The sequence below is a fragment of the Cupressus sempervirens genome, chromosome 3 (genome assembly GCF_028749045.1).
Source record: "Cupressus sempervirens isolate cs-2001-9-10 chromosome 3, ASM2874904v1, whole genome shotgun sequence".
Lineage (NCBI taxonomy): Eukaryota > Viridiplantae > Streptophyta > Pinopsida > Cupressales > Cupressaceae > Cupressus > Cupressus sempervirens.
The window spans coordinates 542,481,813-542,506,628 of record NC_143120.1 but is presented as its reverse complement, the minus strand read 5'-3'; the positions used below and the strand labels follow the sequence as shown (position 1 = coordinate 542,506,628).

The window sequence follows — 24,816 nt, the reverse complement described above, 5'->3', positions numbered from 1 at the left end:
TCATCACCAAGCCACCCAGGCCATGCACTATAGTGTTCACCCAGAGATCCAGGAAGAAAGGCAATGAAATTATGTTTAGCAAGCCTCCTCCCACCTTTGAAATTTTTTTGAAACAATTAGAAAAAGGTGCAGGCCTAACCAACTTAAAATCATTAAAGTATAAGACCAGGACAAAGGTTAAGAAGAAACAGGTTGAAGAATTGGTATTAACCAAGATGGAAAAATGGAAGTATTCCCCTGATCAGATAGCCTCTCAAATCTCCAATGAACTATTAGAAAAATTAAAGCCAAGATGGGACTCAACTACACAGACAATAAAAGATATCTATGAACAAACCCTGAGGCAATTGTTATCGAGCATCACAAATGCAAAGTTAAAAGAGTCTATGAAGAAAAATGAAGACAAGATGACTCTTAGATTTAGTACTTGTTTAATTTTGCTAAAGGATATAGAACATGTAGTTAAGAATACCACAAGTATGTGGAAGAATGTTTATCACTTGCATAAACATAGTGACTTCCCAGTAGAAGTCAAGGATGATGACAGTGATGATGAGGGAGAAGAAACATACTATGAGCTAATACTTTTTGACAATGAAGAAGTTGAAGAAGATAAAGAGGAAGAAGCTACCGAGGAAGACAAAGAAGATGATGAGGAGACTAATCCTATGAAGATAGCAACTGTAGTCATTGCCTCACTTCCTCACTCTCCAAGAAAATCAATAGCTACATCAAGTTTGGAGACAACTTTAGCAAGTTTGATTGTGACCACAAAAAACACATCAAATGTCCAATCACTCTTCACTCCCTCATAGTTTAGCACATCACTAATAGAAGTGTCTACCACTTCATCTACCAAGCTGTAGCCTCCCTCTTCTTTAGCTCCCAATTCAACATCATCAGCAATGAGTATAGTATGTTCTACAATTTTGTGTTCTTCAGCAATAAGTACAGTTTCAAGTTCTACAATTTTTGGATTCTACAGTTTTGTCTTCTACAACTTTGGATACTTCTATAAGTACTTCAATTTTGGATTTAGTAAGCATACCAGTCATTATTCCATCTATTGGTGCTATATCAATTTTCACAGCTAGTCCTACTATCTCTACTATTGTTTCCATTCCATATTCTAAGGCATTAAGTACAAAGGCAGTTGAACCTAAGGCTCAACCAAGTACAAGATTTTTGAGTAGAAAGGAGATAGAGGAGGATATCGACCTAGATGAAGAGATTGAGATTCCAAAATGGGATTTTGATAATGCCACTGCAGATCAAATGCAAATAGTTGGTCAACTCCTTCAAAAGGAAGCAAAACAAAAGAAATTAAGAGAGGAAAGAGATAGAGAATATAAAATCATAGAAGATGCTAAGAATATTTTGATTGAGGTGATAGGTGTTGAAGTTGATACTTCTCAACACATTTTGTTTCAATTGGAAGAGGCAGTTCAAAAGTTTAATGAGGACTCAAGTGGTCAAGACAAATTTATTGAGAAAGCAGAGAAGAAATTTGGTAACAAAGTGCTTGAGCACATTGCTCAACAAATTGCCATTCAACAATAAAGCTTTCCTCAATTTTGACCAATCTTGAAAACTCTTACACAAATGTAACATCACTTTTTGGAAAATTATGTAATGTTATTGAGTTCACAAAGGAAATAAAGAGCAAATTGATAAAGATTGATGAAGAACTAAAGGCTAGTACACAACAGTTGCAACTTGACCCTAGTTCAAGCTCTACACATCATATGAAAATCAGATTCTTATCAGATATGCAAGCAGAGTTGTTGAGAGAAGAAGCAAGGATCCAGTCTTCACTGATAGATGTTCAGAATATGATCCTTCCCATCATGGATACAATGCAGAAGCACATTGTTTACTCAATAACATTGATTCATGACAACAACTTCTCCATTGCAAATCACATGATAGAACTCTTTGTAGAAGTACAAATTGCTCTACATATGTGCAAAGTTGTGTAAGAAATTTGGGATAAGACTTTAGCACTCATACTTAAGGTAGATTTTGATTTTCTTTCTTATATCGGTGTCTCTGTGTAAATAAGTTTTGAATAAATCTTTGGCATTATTGTCAAAAAGGGGGAGAGATCGTATGTAAATATGGGGAGAGATACTTAGTATGTATATTTTATGGGGGAGAATCATGCAAAGGAAAGAAAAGTATAGGATTTGTAGACATAGTATACTGTATATACTTACAAAGACAAATTTTGAAAAATCTCAAACACTACTATGATGTATATAAGTTTTGACTGATAAGTGTTTTTGTCACTAATGCCAAAGGGGGAGATTGTTGACATTAAGTCAAGTTTGTTATTAGTGACAACACTTATTCAAATTATGTATGGTGACTGAGCTCATTGAACAATCTACAATGTTTGCCATGTACTTTAGTAGCCACTGAGCTTCACAGTTCAAATTGAGTAGAATTAGGCAGTGCAAAGTCTAGCAGTTCAACCCGAGCAGTTCAGTGATTACCAAACTTCATAGTTTCAACCAAGCTAGTAGTTCATGTGAAGCAAAGTTAGTGTTAACCGAGCTATGTGATTGATCTGATTTCTAGGATCTAGGACTATTACAGAGAATGCTAACCAATTACATAAAGTTAATTTTAAAGCTTTAATAAAGCAAAATTAATGTAATTGAAAATAAGAAAACATAGAATGAGATGATAGAAAGAGAGATAGAGACACAACACATTTGATTTCGGAGTTCGTCCAAGAAGGACTACGTCTCTGGGTCCAGCTCCAATAGGGAGACTGATCCGATTAACTCCAATAAATCAATACAAATGATTTGTGACAATTCCCTTCAAGCACGCACAACAAAATTCCTCTATGTGCAGGAAAAATCACTAAGCCTCCAAATACATAAGCTCTCTCTCACCATTTGCATAATTTCTCCCTTAATTTTTTTATGCCTTGAAAAGGCCCCTAACCCTTCTTTTTATACAAAATATTTGCCTAAAATAGGGCAAAACAAGATTTTACATATTTAGACCCTTACAACAGTCCCTCCTCAAAATGAGACTCATTTCTATTTTATAAATTTGTCCTCATACCCTTTTGAGGGTTAGTATTTAATAATTGCCCTTATTTAGGTAAAGGGGAATCAGATTTGTTTTAAGGTTAAATAAAAACCACACATAGCATAAGCAAAGCCACTCACGTGGCGTGATGGCAACATACTCTTTTATGACAATGGAGGTCAGCGGTTCCAACCCTCACATCGACCTCTTGTCTTTAACTCAAATTACCACCGCCAAAACCATAAGTAAAACATTCCTTAAATAGTTTGAAAAGGCCACTAGTGGGCTGAATTTTAGAGGTCAGTGGTCATGGGTTCCAATCCCGACACCATCAACAATATCAATTATTATTTTTTAATTATTATTATTTTTTAACTTCATCATTTCGAACTTCAATTGGACATATCTTTCACATACGAGCTCCATTTTTGATGAAACAAACACTGCTGGAAAGCTCTCGATGAGATATTCAATTTGAAACCCATTGTTGACCACTTTTGAGATTTTTTTTTCCACCTTTTGATGACCTCTGTACTTGGTTTGACCAAACTTTGACTGGCTATAACTTTTGTGTATGATCTCCTTTTCCACCCGTTTGAGTTGCGTTGGGTGCAAAATTTTGAGGACTTAAAACATATGCCATTTATTGGAGTTTTGGAGATACTTCAATTTTTGGTGAAAATATCCCTTGGATAAGTGATGATTAGTGTTTACCAAGTGCAGTCATGGTAAATGAGTAATTTAGTTTCTACCAAGTTACATAGTATATATCGAGTCGCTAATGTAGACCGAGTTCGAGACTACTCTAAGATGATTAGTATGGACTGAGCTTCTACTTCTGCTGAATGCATGACTATGTTGAGTAGTGACAGTGGACATCGTGTATCAGAACTTCACCAAGTCAATCTTCAGAACTTGAGTGTCTTCATTTGAGCCAACTTTGTAATATTGGTGTTAACTTGTATATTGACCAACTTTGTAATTTTGTAAATTGGATTGATGTGTGTGTGTGTGTGTGTGTGTGTGTGTGTGTGTGTGTGTGTGTGTGTGTGTGTGTGTGTGTAATGTATTGTATCATATCCATATATGGGTAAGGGTGTGAGAGAAAAAGAAAGAAAACATGAAATGATGAAAGAGTAAGAAGGATGCAAATGTGAATCAGCAGCAAAGTATATTGTAAGGCCACATCAGCAAAGGAGTAGCAGAGTCATATCTATCACATAAAGGTAATCAGTCATTCAAAGAATCTCTATCAGCAAATCAGTTGTAAGTTAGAGATCTACTATTTCATTTTAATAGGTGAACCAATCCAAATCCTCTAACAAGGTAGACTTAACAATCTTTTGTCAAATCTCTTTACCAAGTGCATACTTCATTGTATGTTTGTAAAACCTCTAACAAGGTGGACCTAGCAGTCCTAAATGCTCTTAATAGGGCAGATCATTAGAAGCGATCATTGTAAGCCCTAATAGGCCAACTTTATGTTGTAGTATTGAAGTTTTGTGGGTATCATCCCCACCCCAGTTTTACTTTCTATTTGGAAGGTTTCTAGGTCACCAAATTATTGTATTCAAGTGCCATGAATGTTTTATGTTTTTAGTTTCTCATGCATGTAGTTAGATCTGATTTAATGAATTAAATGGTTATTGATTATTGCAATTAAGATCTAAATTTGGTAAAGTTTTTGAGGTTACTGATTCAACCCTCCCCTCTTAGTAACCTAGCATAGTCTTGAATATTTCTAACACCACTTTCATTGCTCCCCTACAAATTAAATGAAATTTTATTGCCCCTGCAAATTACAAGAAATTTGTACATCCTCACTCTATTAATCACAAATAAGGGAATCTTCTAAATAGTTTGCCATATCTCCCATCTTTATAACCAAATTTTAACATACCAAAGTTAGATGAACCATAAATCTAAAAAATATAGCCCTAATGTGCTAAATTTATAACACAATCACACATCAATGGGGTGTTGACAATGTCAATTGAAAAAATGATGATCCTCACCAGTGTCATAGAATGAACATGTGCCATTAACAGTCTTCTAAATAGAAATCTATTGTTAGCAAATACAAAATACAAATGGATAATGACCATAACATTCTCTAATAAATCTTTTCAATGAGTAAAAAAAGAAATCAACCAATGTTCGTTGAATTTCAGTGATATATAATGAATCTCCTTCACATTTTTCACGACTGTAGAAACTTCTTTATTCTTGTGGACTTTGTTATCAACCTAATATACAATGAGAAATTTTTTTTTGTTTTGAAAACTCTAGCTGTCGACGAAATTTTGATGTGGTTTATCATTGATGGCATGACAAACTCATCGAATCATCTCTGGATGGTGTTGATAGTTTGATGGGGTTTGTCATTGATGCTCTAACATGTTCGTCGAATCATATTTGGCTAATGTCGAGAGTTTGACATTTCAAATTAGTTGTTTGATGTTGACATGCGACATAAATGGGGATGATTTTCGATAGATCTTCCCATCGATACATCAACAAAGATTGAGTGTGTCAAACTTTTGACGCAATTCTAGTGGTGTTGAGTTTTGACATTTAACTATCAAAATTTTAACCACAACCATGTCCAAAAATAGGTCCAAATTTACTAGTTGTAATTCATTCACTAAATACAATCACGATCTCCTTTTTTTTCACATCAAGAATGTTTCATTTTATGTGGATTTGTAAATTCAAGCTCCCTTTGCTTTACTTCTCTCTTTCTGTGACAGGTGTTTTCATGTAGGTGATTCTTGGGAGCTGTAGGTTGAGTTTTCCTCAACTTCAATATAATTCATTTGAGAAGAAGAAAGAATAGTTTGGAAATTCAAAAGATAATATGGGCATCCCTGATTTGAGAGTTAAAGTAGAAGGAATGTTCTCCACCACCACACTTGATGTACCAACATTGTCATGACTTGAGCCAAGAGTGTCTTTCACCATATAATCTTCCTCTCCAATATTCATACCAAAACCCTCAACTTTACTTTCAATATCAAGCCCTTCTTCTCTGATATAATACTTAATCCAATCACCGCCTTTTCCCTCACTAATATTTAAGCCTAAACATTTCTACATGAAGAAAAAATGTGTAGGCAAACTAATTGCCTTCCTCTAGTCAAATGACCTAGACATGCATTTGATAAGATCAATATGCAAATGTATGAAATTATTAGAGAAAAAGTTCCAAGATAGTTTGATTTAGGGGTTTACATTTAAACAAAAATAAAGATGGTCATGCAATTTTTTTACATGTTTACGATCTTGTGGTGGTAAAGTTTTAGTCATTTAAACATGAATCCCATTAAAACAAATAATACTTTTCTATATTCGCAAATCTATGGGGGTAATTCTAAATAGTTTTAAAATGAATCTTTGAAAGGAGTTGTTTGGAGCAAATATGAGATCATCTTGCTGGATGGAACTCTTACATGTTATGCATGAAGATGGAATGATAGGTTCTTGTAGAGATAATCCTCACTTTTATCCCGTGCTCTAGATCCCAGTTAAGGAATTAATCATTCACAAACACTTGATTCAAAGAGAAAATAATCATAGTTATCACTGCTTGGGAAAGCTTCTACGAGGAATCAAATTCCAATATTGAACTCAACAAATTGATTAGTTAAAAAAGCCAACCTTGTCTAATAAAATTAGATAACCAACTCTCTCTCTCTCTCTCTCTCTCTCCCCTTGTGTTGACCAAAAATGTCTGTTCATCATTTCAACATTTGGAGATCCACTACAAGTATAAGTTATAAGCTTAGATGCTAAAATTAGAATACCAAAAATTGCTAATAATACACCCCATGCTATAAAGCTCAATATATTCGTATAATCATTACATAGAATAATTAATAGACTACTAAAAAGTAATAAATGAAATCTTTATTTTAGATCACGTTTTTTTTAGTACCATAAAAATATCAATTTTTTTTCTTTGTATAACATAGTTGGTCATCAAAATTAGGAATGGTGAGGTTGATAGATCATATTTGCCTATTTTTATGTTCTTTATGTATGTTTTTGTACAACCAAACTTATAATTTCATCCTATTCTTTCCATACAAACTCCTATTTACCTATTGGCAAATATATTTGCATTCAAAATTGGTTGGCCAATTTGTGTATTGAGAACATTGTTCCAATTCAATGGAAACCAATAAAAAATAAATGGGTTACCTACAAAGGTACACATCATAATAATCATTCAAAAATATATCAAAATTGTAATCCACACAAAATAACTAAGACCACATTTAATAGCATGTACAAATAAAAAAACCATTTTCAAAACTATGATCTATGTCCATCATATTCTTTAGAAGAATGTTCATCCCATCTAGTATTTTCAACTTTAACTTTCCAATTTAGGGTTTCTATTGGTGTAGTTATACATTTATCATGATTATTTAAGCTTTAATAATGTAAACCCCACAAAAATGATACCAAAGGGTAAGAAATCAAAAAGTCTATGAAATAAAACTCATGCAAAATGGTGATATATTAAGTCTTGTATGTAACCTTACTTTGATATTGTGTAGCCTTCAAGTGCTATTGATTTTCCATTTCAAATGGTGTCATGCTCAAGATGATCTCCATCTACTCTAATAATAGACTAGCTGTATAAAAAAACCTAAGTAGCCAAGACAAATCAATGTGAGTAGGGTAGAAATATCCATGAAATAACTTCCTAATAATATTTTCACTTTGTTGTAAAATAAAAATTGAATTTAATACAAAATCATTTATATCTAAAACAAAATGTATAGAATAGCAATTTATTTAATGTGTCAAACACCACACAAGATCATCATTCAATCTCAAATCATCAATGAGTCTTTAAACATCAAACCTCAATGGGAAAAAGAATTATGACATTGTCAAACAAGAAGGTTACTAACTATTGGTATCTCTAACTGTTGTTGTCTATTAGTGTCAAATACTTTAGTCATATACTAGGCAGAGTTAGAAGGTAATCAATTCAACTAAGCTACTCTATACAAGCCAAGTCATGTAAAGACTTGTGTATAAAACATGTAAACACCAAGCTTCGTAGGAGCTGATCAAGTCTTTGGTCGCCAAGTATTTTCAATGTAAGTCGAGTCCAATGATTACTGAGTAGTTTGAGCATATTGATGTTGAGTTACATAGAAGTTTTTGAGCATAGTAAAGACTGAGCATCAACAACATGTACAGTGAATGTCGAGTATCAAAGATAGTTAGTGTTGAGGAACATAGAATTGAAATTCAAGTTAGGAATGATACAAACTTTGAGGTAAATCATTTTAGGTAGACATGGACAAGATATTTAATAGTTATAGAGGTTGTTACAAAGGTTATTATGTATTCTATGATGTGGATCACAGATCCCTATGTTCTGTGGTGAACCAATCGGATGAAGAGGTGAAATAGGGAAGCATATGGAAAAACTCTTTATGTAATCTTTAAATAGATTAGATCTTAACCTATTTTCATAAATGATGAAGAACATGATGATGTGATGTGAAAGAGTGAACAAGTTATTCGTGTGATCACAAAGAAAATCAAGTGCAAATGTGCAAACATTGCAAAGAAGGCAAAATAATTAAGTTTTGTTATTATGGAGGAAGCGATCTTGTGAAAGCAGTGAAGGAAAGGAAAGCTATATTAGCTAAGAGATCAAATTAGATTGAAGAAAGGGGATAAAAAATGAGCTTCTCAGAGAAAACCAAGGATCAAGTACTGAATCAATTTTAACAGATTGAGTCAAGGATAATCTCTTAACAGAGTGGTCAATAGATCTTTGTAAATATCTTAACCGAGTCCTTACTTTGTTGTAAGTGTGAAATCCTTCCATAGGGTGAGACCTAACATTCTCAAACCCTTTAACAAGGCAAGCCCCTCGTAGGGTAGATTGCTAGATATGGTCAAACATTGTAACCCTAACAAGTTAACTTTATTACTGCAGTAGTGAAGATTTATGGGTGTCATCCCCATCCCAGTTTACCTTCACCTTGGAGGATTTTTGGGTAACCAAATTTGTGTTATGTGATTACATTTCATGCATGTGATAGATTAGATCTACATGTTACAACAGTTTGACTTTATAAGTTATGCATGCATTATATATGAGACAATAAGTATGGTGAATATACTATAGTATTGTGAAAAGAAAAAATGTTAATAAAGATCCTGATTTACTCCCACTACTCTCAATATCTTGGTTTCCAATTAAGACTTCCAACAACTAACACCTAGAGGAAAGATCATGTGAAAATTGTGAAACTTAACTAGAACATTATATTATTTTAGATATTCCCAAAGGAGTAGCTACTAATAATAACATATTTCCCGATAAGGACATGAACATGGAGTACTACTAATAATAACATATTTCCTGATAAGGACATGAACATGGGGCTTCTGGATGATCAAAGAACCAACTCTTGTGCACTAAAGGTTATCAATTTTCCATATTTTGTAGTAGCTTTGGTGATTAGTACTTGTCTCTGTTGTCAATCTTATGATAGATTATTTTTTCCGTTCATTTGTATGCTTTTTTGTTCTTCTTCAACGTGTTACCATATAGGCTAAATCTTCTTTTATATTATGAATAGAGCCTTGCATTGTGCATCCCATTGAGACACACGTGTAAGATCAAGGGCCAAGTTTCCAAATAAAAATCCCTCATTCATCTATTAAAAAGAGGAAAAAAATAATAATGATTTGAGAATCACCAAAGAGCTTGCACCAATCCTTGTCCTCATTTATTTGGATGTTCATTTCTTTCATCCATAGATCACAGTAAAGCTCCAACATATTCCACAAACTTACATATAGTTTTTAAGTGAGGGAGAAAAAAGAAAATTGAAAATCAATAAGATTTGATAAATTCCAATATCCAAAATGCAAATTGAACACTCCTCACTATTTCTTACAAAAATATGCGCAATCCCAATAAATGCATTATTTGTAGATTTTAAGCAGATGTATTTTATTTGTACAGTTTATCAACTTGTTTTGATATACTTCAAATATATTTTGTGATTGAATGGCTTGGAAATAATTAAGCCCATGATTGTGCAAAGAGTAGATAGCATGTTAGAAATAATCCTTGGCCTTCCAATTTTTCATGTGATTAAGGTACATATGAAAAATTTGATTAAAAGAAGATAAATGGTGCACTTGAGAAAAATTGTATGAAAAAGTATATAATTTCTCTAAATTCTAAGAAAAGATAGCAAAAATAATTATGTTTGCTAATGGATGATATCAAGTACATAAAATGGAGAGTGAATTATTGGATGAGCTCACCATAAGTACTATTGGATTACTGTCTAATGAATCTGAACTTTTGTTGTGGCTTTTAACTCCTTCGTGTTGCTATTAATAAAAACAACATAGTGAGGCTATTTTCGATGCTTGAATAATTAGATTTGATAGATAATTAGCAATTTATAGCATTATGCTTCCTTGATAATCATTGAAAGTGCTATGAGGAAACTAGGGCTTTAGATTTAACACTAATCTAAATTCATAAAGTGTTGGATCATTGATTCAATTCCCCAACAAATCTAACACTCAATTCATTTAAAAATTATAATCTTGTAAGGCATTGTACATTATGTTATAATGTTGGGAACCTATTTTTTTGACGAATTGAATGTGTAAGACAACTATTGTGTGTAACACACCTTGAAAAGCTTTTCCATAGACAAAGGAAAAAGAGATGTACAACTACATAATTAGTGAAACCAAACTTCAATTAAGAAAAGAAACACTCCATCAAATTTATCTCTTAAAATGAGAAATCCTATGAAGTGCTTAAAAACTACATGTTAGGGCAACAACTAGAAGGATGCCTTTATCTCCGTGTTTGCAATTATAGTTTTGAATCTAAATACATTGATGGTAAACCTAGGGGTGTTGATGGTAAAACTGTGGTTGAAACCATTCTTGTCGTGGTGAGAAACAATTATTTTTCCCATCAACTTTTGTTCTCGCATAATCTTTCACAAGCATTAAGCCCTCTTCTCTTCTGTATTATTGTACGAACCCTTGACAACAAACACGTATCCCAACGACTCTATTTGTAGCCCAATTTCTTGCGAGAAAAATAAAAAGACTAATCGAAAAAAATAAAAACAATAAAAAATAAAATTTAAAATACATAAATTCCCTTTAATAAACAATATTAGCTTGACTATAGCATAAATAAAATTATTTACAATCTCACCAATTTCCAAGACAACAACGAATACACAAATGAATTTAAAAATGTTTATCCCTGACATTAAAAGGGGACTAAAAACTGTATCAAAATAAATACATTTATATTCCTTCCTTGAAATAAATAACGAACTGATAAAAACATATACAATTTACTTTAGAGATTTTTTTTTCTTCTTAAAAACATGAAAAAGTAAATAAGAATAAATGAAAAAAATAAGTGGAGCGAAACTGCACGCAAACAATGTGCGACTTATTGTAATGGAATTGTGTTATAGACATTTCTCGCAAATTGCCCAAAACTGATGCAAATTTCAATATAATACAGTGAAACGAGTTTGAAACTGATACATCTTACTTGCTTAGGAAGAATTATTCGCCGCGGGGAAATCCGAATTGCAGAAAGGAACTCGTCTGCAATAATCTGAACAAGGAAGAAAAAGTATGTAAATTATGTGAGAATGACGCTACTGACGAAACTGAAGAAATTGAGAGAAAGCAGGGCAACGGTATGGGTTGTAAGTCTCATATGCTTTGTAGTTTTAATGATAGTAACGCCTTCCATTCCCCAGTCGCAGGAATACCATGACTTCGCAGATCAACGGAATTTTTTCGGTATGGTATTCTCCTTTATTCTCTTTTGCCATTTTTTTCCTTCTTTCTGCAAACATTTGAATGAGTAGCAGAAAAAAAACGTAATTAGCCAACATTATATTTTCAGTTCATCTTATGAAACATTTTTAGCGAGGGCATTCCGCCGGGGTTTCTATTTAATTGTTTCGTGTCTTCTTCCTTTAATTTCAACATAGTACAGATTTACAAATAATTTAATTTAATTGTTGCTCTCTTAAATGGTTCTTTCATTGTTCGTTTTTATTGGTTTCGTTCACCATTCTTTTTTTCTCTTCTTTCAACTTCTTACAAGTTCTACAATGTTTTGGTTTTAAATATTGTGCCCTGAATTTTTCGTGTCTCTTGTTTTAATCGTCAATCCAGATTTTTTAATTATGTCTTAACTGCCTGCAAGATTTGCAATATTTGGTTTTATTCATTGCCGTGAAGTTGTTCTATCATTATATAATTTAATTTGTTTTGCCCGCGACTCCCAAATTTGTGCTTTATTTTCCAGTAAATAAGTAGAGCGGCGTGCATTTATTGTTTTCTCAGAATATATTGCAAAAGCTGCGCATCCTCGATTAACGTTCACTTGTTATATTAGAAGAGTAGTTTTATTTGTGACTTTTGCTCAATAATAAACAATGATGAACGTCAAGGCTTAGGTCTATGCCCCTGTGGGTCACAGCTTGACACAAAGTCATCGGTTGTAAAATACAAAGTTTGTCACTGAGTTGCTTAATATACTAATAGCGACTGACGAACTTTAAATGCGCAGCTTTTGCAATATATTCTGAGAAAACAATAAATGCACGCCGCTCTACTTATTTACATCCTAGATTAACGTTCACTTGTTATATTAGAAGAGTAGTTTTATTTGTGACTTTTGCTCAATAGTAAACAATGATGAACGTCAAGGCTTAGGTCTATGCCCCTGTGGGTCACAGCTTGACACAAAGTCATCGGTTGCAAAATACAAAGTTTGTAAAATAGCGACTGACAAACTTTAAGATGGCCCACATTGTAAAAGATTAGTGCTCCGACAACCATCCAAAGTAACCTGGGCAGGAGGGAACAATGTCCTCACAGAAGCACCTGCCTGGGAATGCATATCAGCTAGACCCCCATGAGCAGCAATTCGATAATCTCACGTCAAGCGTCCACCATGGCTATAACCTTATCCTTGACCACATTCCCTGCCAACCTTGAACATTTATTATAGCCAAAGAATGGTTATAGCCCACAGACATTGCCATGATCACTAATTTATGTTTATCCCACTTAACCATGTGACTTTTGAAACTCCACTCCATGTGCAACCCTGCCTGCCCTGCTCTTCTACAAGTCCATCAACTTCATCTCATCCATAAATATAAGGGCACTATAAGAATCTCCTCCATGTTTGTTGGTCCTCTGCCTTCTGTGTGATGCAGGGTGGGAGGAGGTTCTACCCTATGCAGCTGCCCAAATGCAGGTCTAGTGTATTTAGTAGATACAATGTGCAGTGCTCCACCTCCATCTGCAACACTTAGTCTCACCTTTCCAGATTGTAGAAGGTTAACATAGTGAGATTTCAGCAACTTGAAAACTTGATCTCCGTCAACTTCTCTTTAAGACACAAAGGGGTCACATCTGCAATGTTTGACTGCGGAGCTTTACCTTACACCTCTACCACTTTAGATGGCTCTACTAAACTCTGCTCCCTGGGTGCTTCTGTATGTTGGAATTTTCAGAGAAGTTTGAGTTCCTTTTTCTTTCGTACAAACACAGCCTGCATGAAAAAACTAGCCCGCTATGAGTAACGATCCAATTCTCCAACCCAGTTGTTGAATCCTCTGGAAAGTGTCTACAACATGGAACTACTTTTCATGACTGGCTGTTCTTTCCAGTCACCCAACCTTAAAATATCTTGAACAAACACCAAATTGATTCCTTTGGATGCCATGAAAATAGTTATGAATTTGCATGTGGAGACCTATCTTACAAAAGTCACCATTTTGCACTTGAAAGAACACAGGGCCACGTTTCTAGTACGAGACAGGGTTCAAAAATTGATTAAGATAAACAGAGAGCAGAATATGAGTGCATGGAAGAGGTGCTGAAGAAAGAAGACAGGGCAAGGCCACATCACTTACACACATCCTTATGATTTCCTTTCCATGTGTGGTCAATGGTGATTGGACTGTTGGAGTTTGTAGCTGCAATAGAGATATATATCTCAGGGTGTTAAAACCATTATGGTCACCTTCAGCTGAAAATGACATTTATGATAAATTGTAATATTAAATATAAAGACTTGTGTCATACAACATGCAATAAGGCATGGAAATATGAGGAGTTGTATTTGAAAATAAAGAGTTATATTTTGGAATTTGAAGAGACCTTCGGTTGGAATGTGAAAAGCCTCTCCTTATGGTATATATATCGCATCAAGTGAAAGGCATTGTACACTTGAATTCATATAATCAATAAAATGATCTTTTGTTGTGTGGCTGGGTTTTTCCCTTCATTCTAAAAGGGTTTTCTCAGGGTATCTTCCGGTGTTTGTTTTAGTGTTATGTTTCCCTTATTGCTGTTTATCATTGATTTCTGGGCTATCCAATGTGGGCCATGTCACCATTGTCTTCAGATCACAATCTGTTGAACTTAGATTTAGTTGGCCCCTCCAACCATAGAAGCACTCAATAAGGTTGATCAGATTTGTCAATCATAGAATTAAAATTTGCAACCAAGGATAATTTAAATTGGCTTAACCTGAAATTATCAGGGAAGTCTGTAGGCTTGCTTTTCTCTTGGAAGCAATGGTCAAAACTATTATGCTGAAATTTTACTGTCAACATCCTCATCTCTTGAAGAATGTAGTTGACTTCCAGCTAGGCATGGTGGACTTTTTGATAGCCTAGATTATGATTTGGGAATCATTTGCTACTTCCAAAAATGGCTCAAGTCATCTAACAATGGCCATGCAATTGCTTTAATGTTTATTCTGTGTGGGATGAACATAGAGGAGGTCATAATTATTTCTCCTTTGTCATATCAAATCTCCACCAATCACCGACCCCCTTGGTGGCTCCAGATGAATCCACACACGTGTGCATCTTCCCTTGTTAAAGAGAAAATAATACTTAAGGTTAGTAGGAAGAAAGAAGTTGAGATGGCTTGGCAACATGCTGCATTTAGATGGTTGTTTTATTGGAAATATAAGGCATAAATATAAGAGCAAAATAACAGAGAATTACTAGAAAATTAATTTCATTCTTTATTTAAGACGATAATCATTTTTCCCTTATTATATCTAGTCGTACATTCAGCTCCCAATGTTACTTGGGTTACCTTTGGAGGTTCCAAAAAATATCATCTACCTCCTAGGTGGCTCTAGATGAAGCCATGCACATATGCATCTTCCCTCATTAAAGAGAAAAGAGTACTTGAGGTCAAATGAAGAAGTTAAGGTTGCTTGGCAAAGGACTACATTTGCATGGTTGTTATATTGGAAATATAAGGCATAGATATAAGAAAAAAATCTCATATAATTACAGGAAAACTATGTTCATTCTTTAATTAGCAAAAGTGAAGAATATGATGGAGAGTAATCATAAGTTCAAAAAGTGCGATGAAGGGGCTATACTTGAAAAATTAGTTATAAAAAGACGTGTGAGGAATAAATATAAGAATTGGAAATGAATTTTTGGACCATAAAGTTTAAATTAACAAACATTATAAGCATGACAATGATTGCATAGAAAATTTAACACTAAGAATGGTGGGCAGAGTTTTGCAACTTTGGGAGCAAAGCAAAAATAAGAATTGCAAATGGAAATTTGGCATAGTAACAGAAGTTTAAATTAATAATTTAATAAACATAAAAAACATTACAATGACTGCATTAACAATAATAATAGTGGGTGGAGATTTGAGGTCAAGGGGCATTGCCCCCATGCGGGGATCTGGGATAGAGTTCTCAATGTGTTCAAGGGGCAGCGCCTTTCGTGATGGCTTAGTGTAGAGCTCCTAGTGGGGTCAAGGGGTTGTACCTTTTGCTCGGTTAGTGGGCAGAGCCTCCAATGAGGCCAAGGGGCAGTGCCCCTTGTAAATGTTTGGGGTAGAGCCTCTTGTAGGGTTGAGGGGCAGCTCCACTGGCATGCTTCCTGTTATGATATAGGTTGGGCGATTAAGTTGAGAAGCCCTTGGTAGCATACACAAAGAAGACCTCCAAACTTCACAAATCTTCATTATAAATTTCATTTTGACAATTGTATTACCTTTTTTGTTTTTAGTTTGTGTTTCTAACTAGAGTCCATGAGGCATCCCTAGGATAGTTAAGAGACTCTTGGAGGTCCTGTCATTCCAGTGTCCCTGTTATCTCAACGGTAGTGGTAGTTTTGTGGTGGGACAGTTCCACCAAGTCCTCATGTCTTGGAAATAGCCCTGGCCTAGAAATGTGGGGATTCTGTGGGGAGTTGAATCCCCATGGAACACTTATGTTGACAACTTAAGTAATTATTTCCATAATCATGAATAAGGGGACACACCACACTTTTCAGTGGTTGTTGTGATTAAGATGTTGGAGTTGTTGATCACTTCCTTTATCTTGTTCCTATTGAAGTTTTGATCAGTCACATGAAGCAAATGACTACTTGATGCATACATGCGTTTCGCGGAAGACCTTCAAGATGCATTTGTTTTTTAAATCTAGGATTTTATGAGATTTCTCAGCCCTTCCCTCCTATTGAGTTATCCAATTTGTTGTTGCTATTGTTAATGTTGTAGCTTCAGTCAGATTGAATTGGTCTAGAGTTAATCTCCAGTGGCTATTGGTTAAACATTACTACATTTGATTAATCATCAATTAGATGTAGACATATGTCTTGCTGTTAATAATGTCTAATGGTTATTAACTTACCATAATTGACTAACATAGAGATGTGTCTCTTAATGAGACATGTTTCTTCTGCTCCCATATATACACATTTGGATCTACACTTGGAACACAGAAATATGGAAGTGTTATTACATTTGCAGTGATCCTGTTCTTCAACATGGTATCAGAGCAGGCTGCAAATGTAATAAAATAATTAAAGATATTGGAATCAAAATTATTACATGAACATTGAAGGAAATAATATGTGGCCATTTAAGAGAGCAATATTCATTGTCGAATAGATGCAAGGGGGTCTGTAGTTATATGTGAGGGAAAAAGAACTATAGAAAAAGCATGCACTTGAATATGCAAGAGGAAGTAAAATAATTACAATCAGAACAAATTTAGAGGAAGAGTCATGTCTGAGCAGCATAATTGTTAGAGTTGCAAGATAGAAATTAAATAAAGAATGGAAGAAGTCGTCTGAACACAGATAGCGCAAGGATTATCGCCAACGTAGGCAGGTTGATACTTTGGAGCCTTTGTAATTTTGTCTCCCGTCAATGCTGATAGTAAACATATGTGACTTGACGGATAAACTGAGTTAGCAACTAAAGTCAATGATAACAATATTAAGGACCATCTTGTCATCTTAAAAGGATTTATATGGAGAACTAATGTAAACGGAGATTTCAATCTACCAAACAAGTTAAGGAAACAATGATTGTAGACAATAAGGATTCGACAACAAGAAGTCACTCCTTCAACTGATAGCTAAGTGCATAAGGAGTATCAACCATCATAGACCAAATACAACAAAAATATCACAGACCAGATAAAATGGGGATTGCAGTTATAATGAAGAGTACAGTTTATGCAAACTCATAATGTATGATTGGGAGAGGAGACAAAAAATAATAAATATGCGCTGAAAAAAAATGACCAATCTAATAGTTGCTGCTTGTGCTTAATTAACCATTGCACCACATATATGGATTTGGTGAGCTGTGAATTCCATTGGATTACTACTAGTAGGAAATAATATTGGAAGACAAGGAATGATTTAGACATGGAAAGTATTGAAAATAACAAAGTCACAATAATAATAATACTCAACAAATAACGAACACTGACAGTGTAAGGGAGGAGACATACAGTCAGGAAGTTATATAGTAGAGGAGAAAAGATAAAGAGAGTTATTTGCAAGACCAAATAGGCTGTGATGCCTAGGTAAGAGGGAAAGACCAAGCCTTTTAGCATCCAATCCAACACTCAAAATGTACAGTCAGCAACAGATCCATAATACTACATAGTCATACTTGGACAACATATTGGTATTAGTAGAAGACATCATGGACAACGTATTGATATTCATATTAGTAAAAGATGTCATGGACAAAAGTACTCATTTTCATGATCATAATCAGAAGATTGTGAACATCATCATGAATATCATGATTACACATATTGATGGTAACAGAATGAGCAAGGAGGATCATACAAAACTATAAACACATAATAGGAGCAGGGAATCCAAAATCTAGTATTTGGAGAGAATCAACATGTCTTCACAATAGGGAACATGGCAACTCCAATGTTTTACCAAGGGAATGCAGATGATCATATAAGTTGATCAGGAATATACTCCCATAATATTTGCTAATGGATAAACGCCCAGTGATTTAGACTTTGATAGGAATAAACTAGGAACACACAATATTTCTTCCTATTACCATTCTCCAAAATAATGATAGTAAGTGGATTAGCGATTAATGGGAAAATCTAATAAGAAGACATCATGAGTTCTAGGTTTGCTAAATTGAATGAAGGGGCGACCACTGGGTAAGAGTCTTCGGAAGAGACCAACAACTTAAATCTCTAATCAAGAACTTGAATAAATGTATTTTTGTGGAGAGGGGAAATATTGAAGCCATAACAAAAGATTTTAATCCTTGGAAAAGATTGGTTCTACTCGTAGCAAGGAGAAATAATTATTATGGACTGTTGAAATAGTGATTACTTCAGTGACTAAGATTTCTATCACTTATCAATTCGTGCATTTCTAATGCTTAGCATTAATTCAAGTGACATGCAAAACAATGTTTTGATTAAGTAAAAACAGGTTTTGGAGGGACTTGAAGCCCTTTACAACGAACCAAGTAGAGAAGCAAAAAAAGCCAACAGAAAACTGTGCATCAGCACCAAAAAACCAGACATGCCAGAACAGGCAGCCCTAAAACAAGAAGCAGACAAAAAGACAACAAAAAGACAGCAGAAGAACAGCAACACAGCTATAAAGCTTTCAGCAGGTCAGCTGCCTGATCAGCTAAAATATTCATATTTACAGCAGAGGCCCTCAGCTCATCAATCTCTTTGGCGTCCATAACCTCTGTCTTCTTCGAATTAGCCCTTGTGTTGCATTTGCTGGGACCTTGATCTTCCTTCATCTCCTTTATACCCTGATTTCTCCCCTGCTCCAGCTTATCCATTAAATTCTTGATATTGACATGCAAAACAATGTTGTTCCTTAGTATGGAGCAATATATCACGTGACACAGCGATTATGAGAGTCGTATTGGTGTCGCTATTGGAGATGTTTAGCAGTGTCATGACAACATACTATTGAGCCATTGGACATTATTTCAAGACATGTTTACTCACTATAACAGATAACAAATACAAGTGACAAGTCATATTGGAGGAGAATCTGTTACAATTTATTATATTCTGATGGTAGTTGGTTTTGCTTACTAAAGCAATTGTTAATATATATGAAGTTGACCATCTAAATTCTAACTGTAAACCAAAATAGATGTGGGGTCTTATTTATTTGTAAGGACTCTCTTCATAGAGGTAAGTTAGTAAGTACTACAAATATCATTGGCTGAGAATTCTAAATGGAAAACCATAGCTTGCTAAAGAAGGACCAAATTGAATTTCGGAAGAAAGACAAATACTCAAAAGAAAGAAGCAGATTACATTCATGAGGATGTTGATGTATGGATGTGTAAGGTATTACGAAGTAATTGGTAAAATACTTGTTATTAACAGAGACCGAGAGGTCTAGATATACAAAAGAAAAAAGCGACGTTTCCTTAGGAAACAATCATAAAGAATAAAAACATTCTAATCTAGTTTAAAAAAAGCTAAAAAAGCTTACAGATAACTACAACTAACTAAATATTAGAAACATTCTAATATTTACAATAGATTACCATTAACTAATAATAGACATTTATCTATTATCGTAATACCCTCCCTTAATGGTTAATCTATCCACAGCACCAAGCTGTCCTCTAAATTTGACAAACTTATCAGGACCAAGAGGCTTGGTGAGAATGTCTGCAATTTGATATGTGGTAGGAACGTACTGCAAATCTATTGTCCCGTCTTCAACTGACTGCCGTATGTAGTGACAGTGAACATCCATGCTTGGTTTGTTCATGGAAGACTAGATTTCAGGCTAACTTGATAACACCTTCGTTATCAACAAATAGAGTAGTCAGTCTTGTTGGTGACACCTGCAGATCCCCAAGCATCCAATGAAGCCAAACAACTTCACATCTTGCCTTAACAGTCCCTCCGTATTTGACCTCTGTAGAGGAGAGAGAAATTGCCTGTTGCTTCTTACCGGTCCATGTGACGACACCAGATCCCAAACTGAACACATATCTAGAAGTTTACTTTTATCGTCAACAAAGCCTGCCCAATTTGAATCTATGAACCCACTGAATCTAGGATTAGAACTTTGAGAGTAAAGAAGTCCATAATTTGAAGTGCCCTTCACATAACGGAGCACACGCTTTGCAACCATCCAATGATCAACCTTAAGAGCTATTATAAAGTGTGACATGTAGCTGACTGCGAAGCTAATGTCAGGAGGCCTAGTAGCAAAGAGGTAGATGAGACTACCTACTAGTTTCCTGTATGTAGTATCATCAACGGAAGGAGAATCAGACTTGGCTAATAACGTGAGACCTTGCTCCATGGGTGTAGATGCAGGCTTGCAATCTTGCATACAAAATTTGTCTAACAAAGCCCTAGCATATTTGGATTGAGAGATGAATATACCAAAAGATTGTTGCCAAACCTCAACAACTAGGCAATAATGCATGAGCCCAAGGTCAGTCATATTAAAAGACTGACATAAATTGTGTTTGATTCCCTAAATCAAAGATGCTAAACTGCTAGTGATGATTAAATCATCCATATAAATAATCAGAAGGATGATGTCATTGATAGTAGTCTTGTTCTACAAATTTGAGTTTGGAAAACCCCTCTTGAAGCCTTGATCACTGAGGTACTTATCAATTTTTATGTACCATGCCCGAGGGGCTTGCTTCAAGCCTTTGAGAGCTTTCACCAATCTAAGACCCTGTTGGTCTTTACCAACAACCTCGAAACTAGGAGGTTGTGTCATGTAGACCTCTTCATGGAGATCACCATTCAGGAAAGCATTCTTGATGTCCATGTGATGGACCTTCCAGCCAAATTGTGCTGCCATGGATAGGACTAATCTGATTGCGCTCATCTTTGCAGGAGCAAAGGTCTCCTCATAATCAATGTCCTAACATTGAGAAAAGCCCTTCGCAACGAAACGAGCTTTGTACTTATCCAGAGTACCATCAGATTTGTATTTGATTTTGTAAACCCATTTGCAGCCAATGGGTTTCTTCCTTGGTGGAGGATTAGAAAGGACCTAGGTGTTATTCTTTAATAGGCTCTGGTGTTCAGATGTTATGGCATGTTCCCACTCTGGAATTCTTTTAGTCTCGGAATATGTTTGAGGTTCAAACACACTGTGAATGTTGCCTATGAGAACAAAGCTAACAAATTTTTTAGGTTTGCTCTTTTTTTGAGCAATTCTCCCATCAATGAGCTCATCATCATGAAGATCAACAAGTGCCTTAGCCCACCACTTAGGTCGAAGAGCAGAATAACCAACATTAGTATCAGGAGATGCTTGGTGATCAAGTTCCTCATCAAAAGAATCTGGATCAAACTTAGGTGAAGCATCAACAAATTGAGGTGATCGTGTAGGAGAGATTGGAGGTGTCTGTACAAGGATCACTGGTATGACTGGAGTTGCCAGAGCTACTAGAGCCCTCCCATCAGGTGCACCTAATGGAAGCCTAACTCCCAAATGATGAGCCTTCATAGGTTGGTTTGCTGGATCAGGAATAAGAGAAACATGCATGAATGGTCCTCACTGCTCATCAAAGGCTACATCACGATTGTATAGGAGACGAGATGTCTTAGTGGTGATCAAGCGGTAGGCTTTGTGAAGACTACTATATCCAACAAGCATGAGTTTTTGACTCTCAGCATCCAACTTGGTGCATGACGCATCAGGGTTCCAAACAAAAGCAAGGGAGCCAAAAACTTTCAAGTGACTAATTCTGGGCTTGTGACCTGACCAAGCCTCTTTCAGAGTTTTACCTTTGACTGCCACTATGGGTGACCGGTTCAAAAGATAAACTTCAATGTTGACTCCTTTTGCCCAAATTTTTTTCGGAACATGTCTGTGTTCAAGCATGGATCGAGCCATCTCAGTGATTGTTTTGTTCCGTCATTCAGCTACACTGTTCTGTTGTGGTGTGTGGGGAGTCGTTAATTGGTGTTTGATGCCATGAATATCCAAGAAGCTAGAGAATTCATTAGAACAAAATTCCCCCCAATTGTCTGATCTAAGAGTAATAATAGATTTCCCAGACTCTTTTTCAACTAAAGGTTTAAACTTCTGAAATACAGGAAATGCATCTGATTTCTTTTTAAGAAAATACACCCACATTTTACTCTGAAGTCATCAACAAACAACAGGAATACCTGAACCCAAGAATAGGAGTGGTCATAGGGTCACAAATATCGGCATGAACAAGCTGAAGTACTTCAGAAGCTCACCATGAATTGCCACTGGTGAAAGGTATGCGATGTTGCTTCCCAACTTGACATGCATCACAAACTCCAAGCTGTTGAGTCTGAATCTCTTGCAATCCAAGGACAAGCTCATCCCGAGCAAGCTGAGAGAGATAATGCACATTTAAGTGCCAATACTGCTGATACTAAGTCCTTAAAAAGACCAATAGAAGACCGTTGAGTAGCCATAGCTAGGTCCTGAGAATCACCACAATTAGTAAGTTGGAAAAGACCATGATTCTCAAGACCTACTGCAAGAATAGATTGAGTCGCCCAATCAATGACGGTACACTGATGTCAATTGAAGGTGACATCCAAGTGTGGAGAATATCGTAGTAATTGATTGACTGAGAGTAGATTTAGTTCCATCTCGGGAACATAGTATGCACATCGAGGAAAATGAGATTCCTCCTAGCAAACTGAATCTGAATGTTGCCTTTGCGAACAATGGTGTACTTCTCTCCGCCACCAAAAATAACAAAATCTGAATAAGGCTGGTAGTTAGTAAACCAATCTTTGCAGTGGGTGAAATGACAAGAGGCACTTGAATCAATGTACTAGCCAGATGACTTCACATGATTTGCAGGTCTTTTAGCCATGAAGGTGTAAAAGGCAGATTTTGTCTGCTCAATGTGCTCAACATTGTTCACTTTGGGCTGTGAACCTGATTGCTTAGATTGTGCAGCTAAGCATTTCCGACATTTAACCTTCATATGCCAAAACTTGTGGCAATAGTTGTATTGAATGTTTTTCTTCCAGGAGCCATCTGAAGATGAAGTAGAAGACTTCTACTGAGATGACTGCTGAACCTTGCGTTTATCATTCTGAAAGGATTTAGTAGCAAAGGCTTGCTTTGTGGAGGTGGAGGTGGAGTTGCTATCGAATTGTTGTTTCCACCGATCTTGCTGAAGCAGAAGTGTGCAGAGATCAGTGAACTTTAGATCAACGCTAGAAGACGTGATGTTGAGAGTTCCGATAAAATGTTTGTAGGACTTTGGTAAACTCCGAAGAGTGATTACCACAATGTCCTCTTCCTCCATCTTGCGATCGATGGCAAGCAACTGATCACGGATTTCCTGAATCTTATTTAGGTGAGGTTGGAGCGAGGTTCGCTCATCCATGATAATAGAAAATAGAGTGTTCTTCAAGAATAAAGCTCTTCTTTTTTTAGAAGTCTCATGAAGACTTTTGAGATGTGCCCATATCTTGGCAATTGTCTTGCCAGATGGAATCTGAGAGAGCTGATCATCAGCCATGGATAATATGAGAAGCATCACCGCCTCTCGATTATTTGGATTACACGTATCTTGATTAGTATCGGGAGTAGTTGGACGTTTCGTAATCCCCAGAATAATTTGATAAGTATTCCGATATTAAAATATTGCTATGCTTGTTGCTTCTAAGTGCCATAATTTTGATCATTGAATTTTGAGTTGTTCTCAAGCAAAATGTTTGTCAAAGATGCCATGGCACATTTTTCAATGAAAAATGTGAAAATCTGTAAATGCACATTCTTCAAGGCAAAAAATGGAAGACACAAAATATTTGAAGGATGACCCAAAAGAGAGCTCCAAAACCCAAAAAGAATATGTTGTCGGCTTCTGGATCCATTCACTCGAAAATTGAGGCACCCAGAAAAAATAGACGACAACCTAGTTGAGCTTTCGAAAAACCCACCGAGAATCTATAGTCAGGAAAAAAACTTTGAGGTCAGAATTTAGGGTTTCGAATAAGAATCTAGGTTGGCAGCCATGGAGGGCGGATTTGAGTCTTGTAGGCAAAAAAAGGGTCATTTTTGTAGCAAATAGAGGCTTCTATGGTCAAATTATGCAAAAATGACACCAAAGAATGATGTTTAGGGCGAGGAAACAACTTGTAAGCAGATAGTCATGAGCAGGAAACACAACCAAACCAGGAACATGATTTGTTGTGGTTTCATGGAGATCACCAAAAACGCGGTCATGGAAATCTCAATGCGATTTCATGGAAGTTTGTCTAGATTGCGTGTTTAAAACACAAACACATAGAAACACGATTTGCAGACTGAGAACGAAACACATTATACAAATGCGATTGGGAGCCACGATTTGCAGTTACTGATCTCCAAAAAACCTAGCTACAACCAAGGTTTGAACATAAGAATTTCTCTA

The 24,816-nt window shown here is 35.6% G+C and overlaps 1 protein-coding gene across 4 annotated transcripts in view; it reads left to right on the top strand.

Moving 5' to 3' along the window:
• Nucleotides 1–11,621: 11,621 nt before the first annotated feature.
• SAG18 (senescence associated gene 18) overlaps nucleotides 11,622–24,816 on the top strand; it is a 76,652-nt gene continuing 63,457 nt past the window's right edge. For all 4 annotated transcript variants that reach the window (XM_089820784.1, XM_089820783.1, XM_089820781.1 and 1 more), the window contains exon 1: nucleotides 11,622–11,889. In XM_089820784.1, coding sequence (XP_089676910.1) covers nucleotides 11,736–11,889 — 154 coding nt within the window. In that variant the 5' untranslated portion in view covers nucleotides 11,622–11,735. The remainder of the gene's footprint in view (nucleotides 11,890–24,816) is intronic.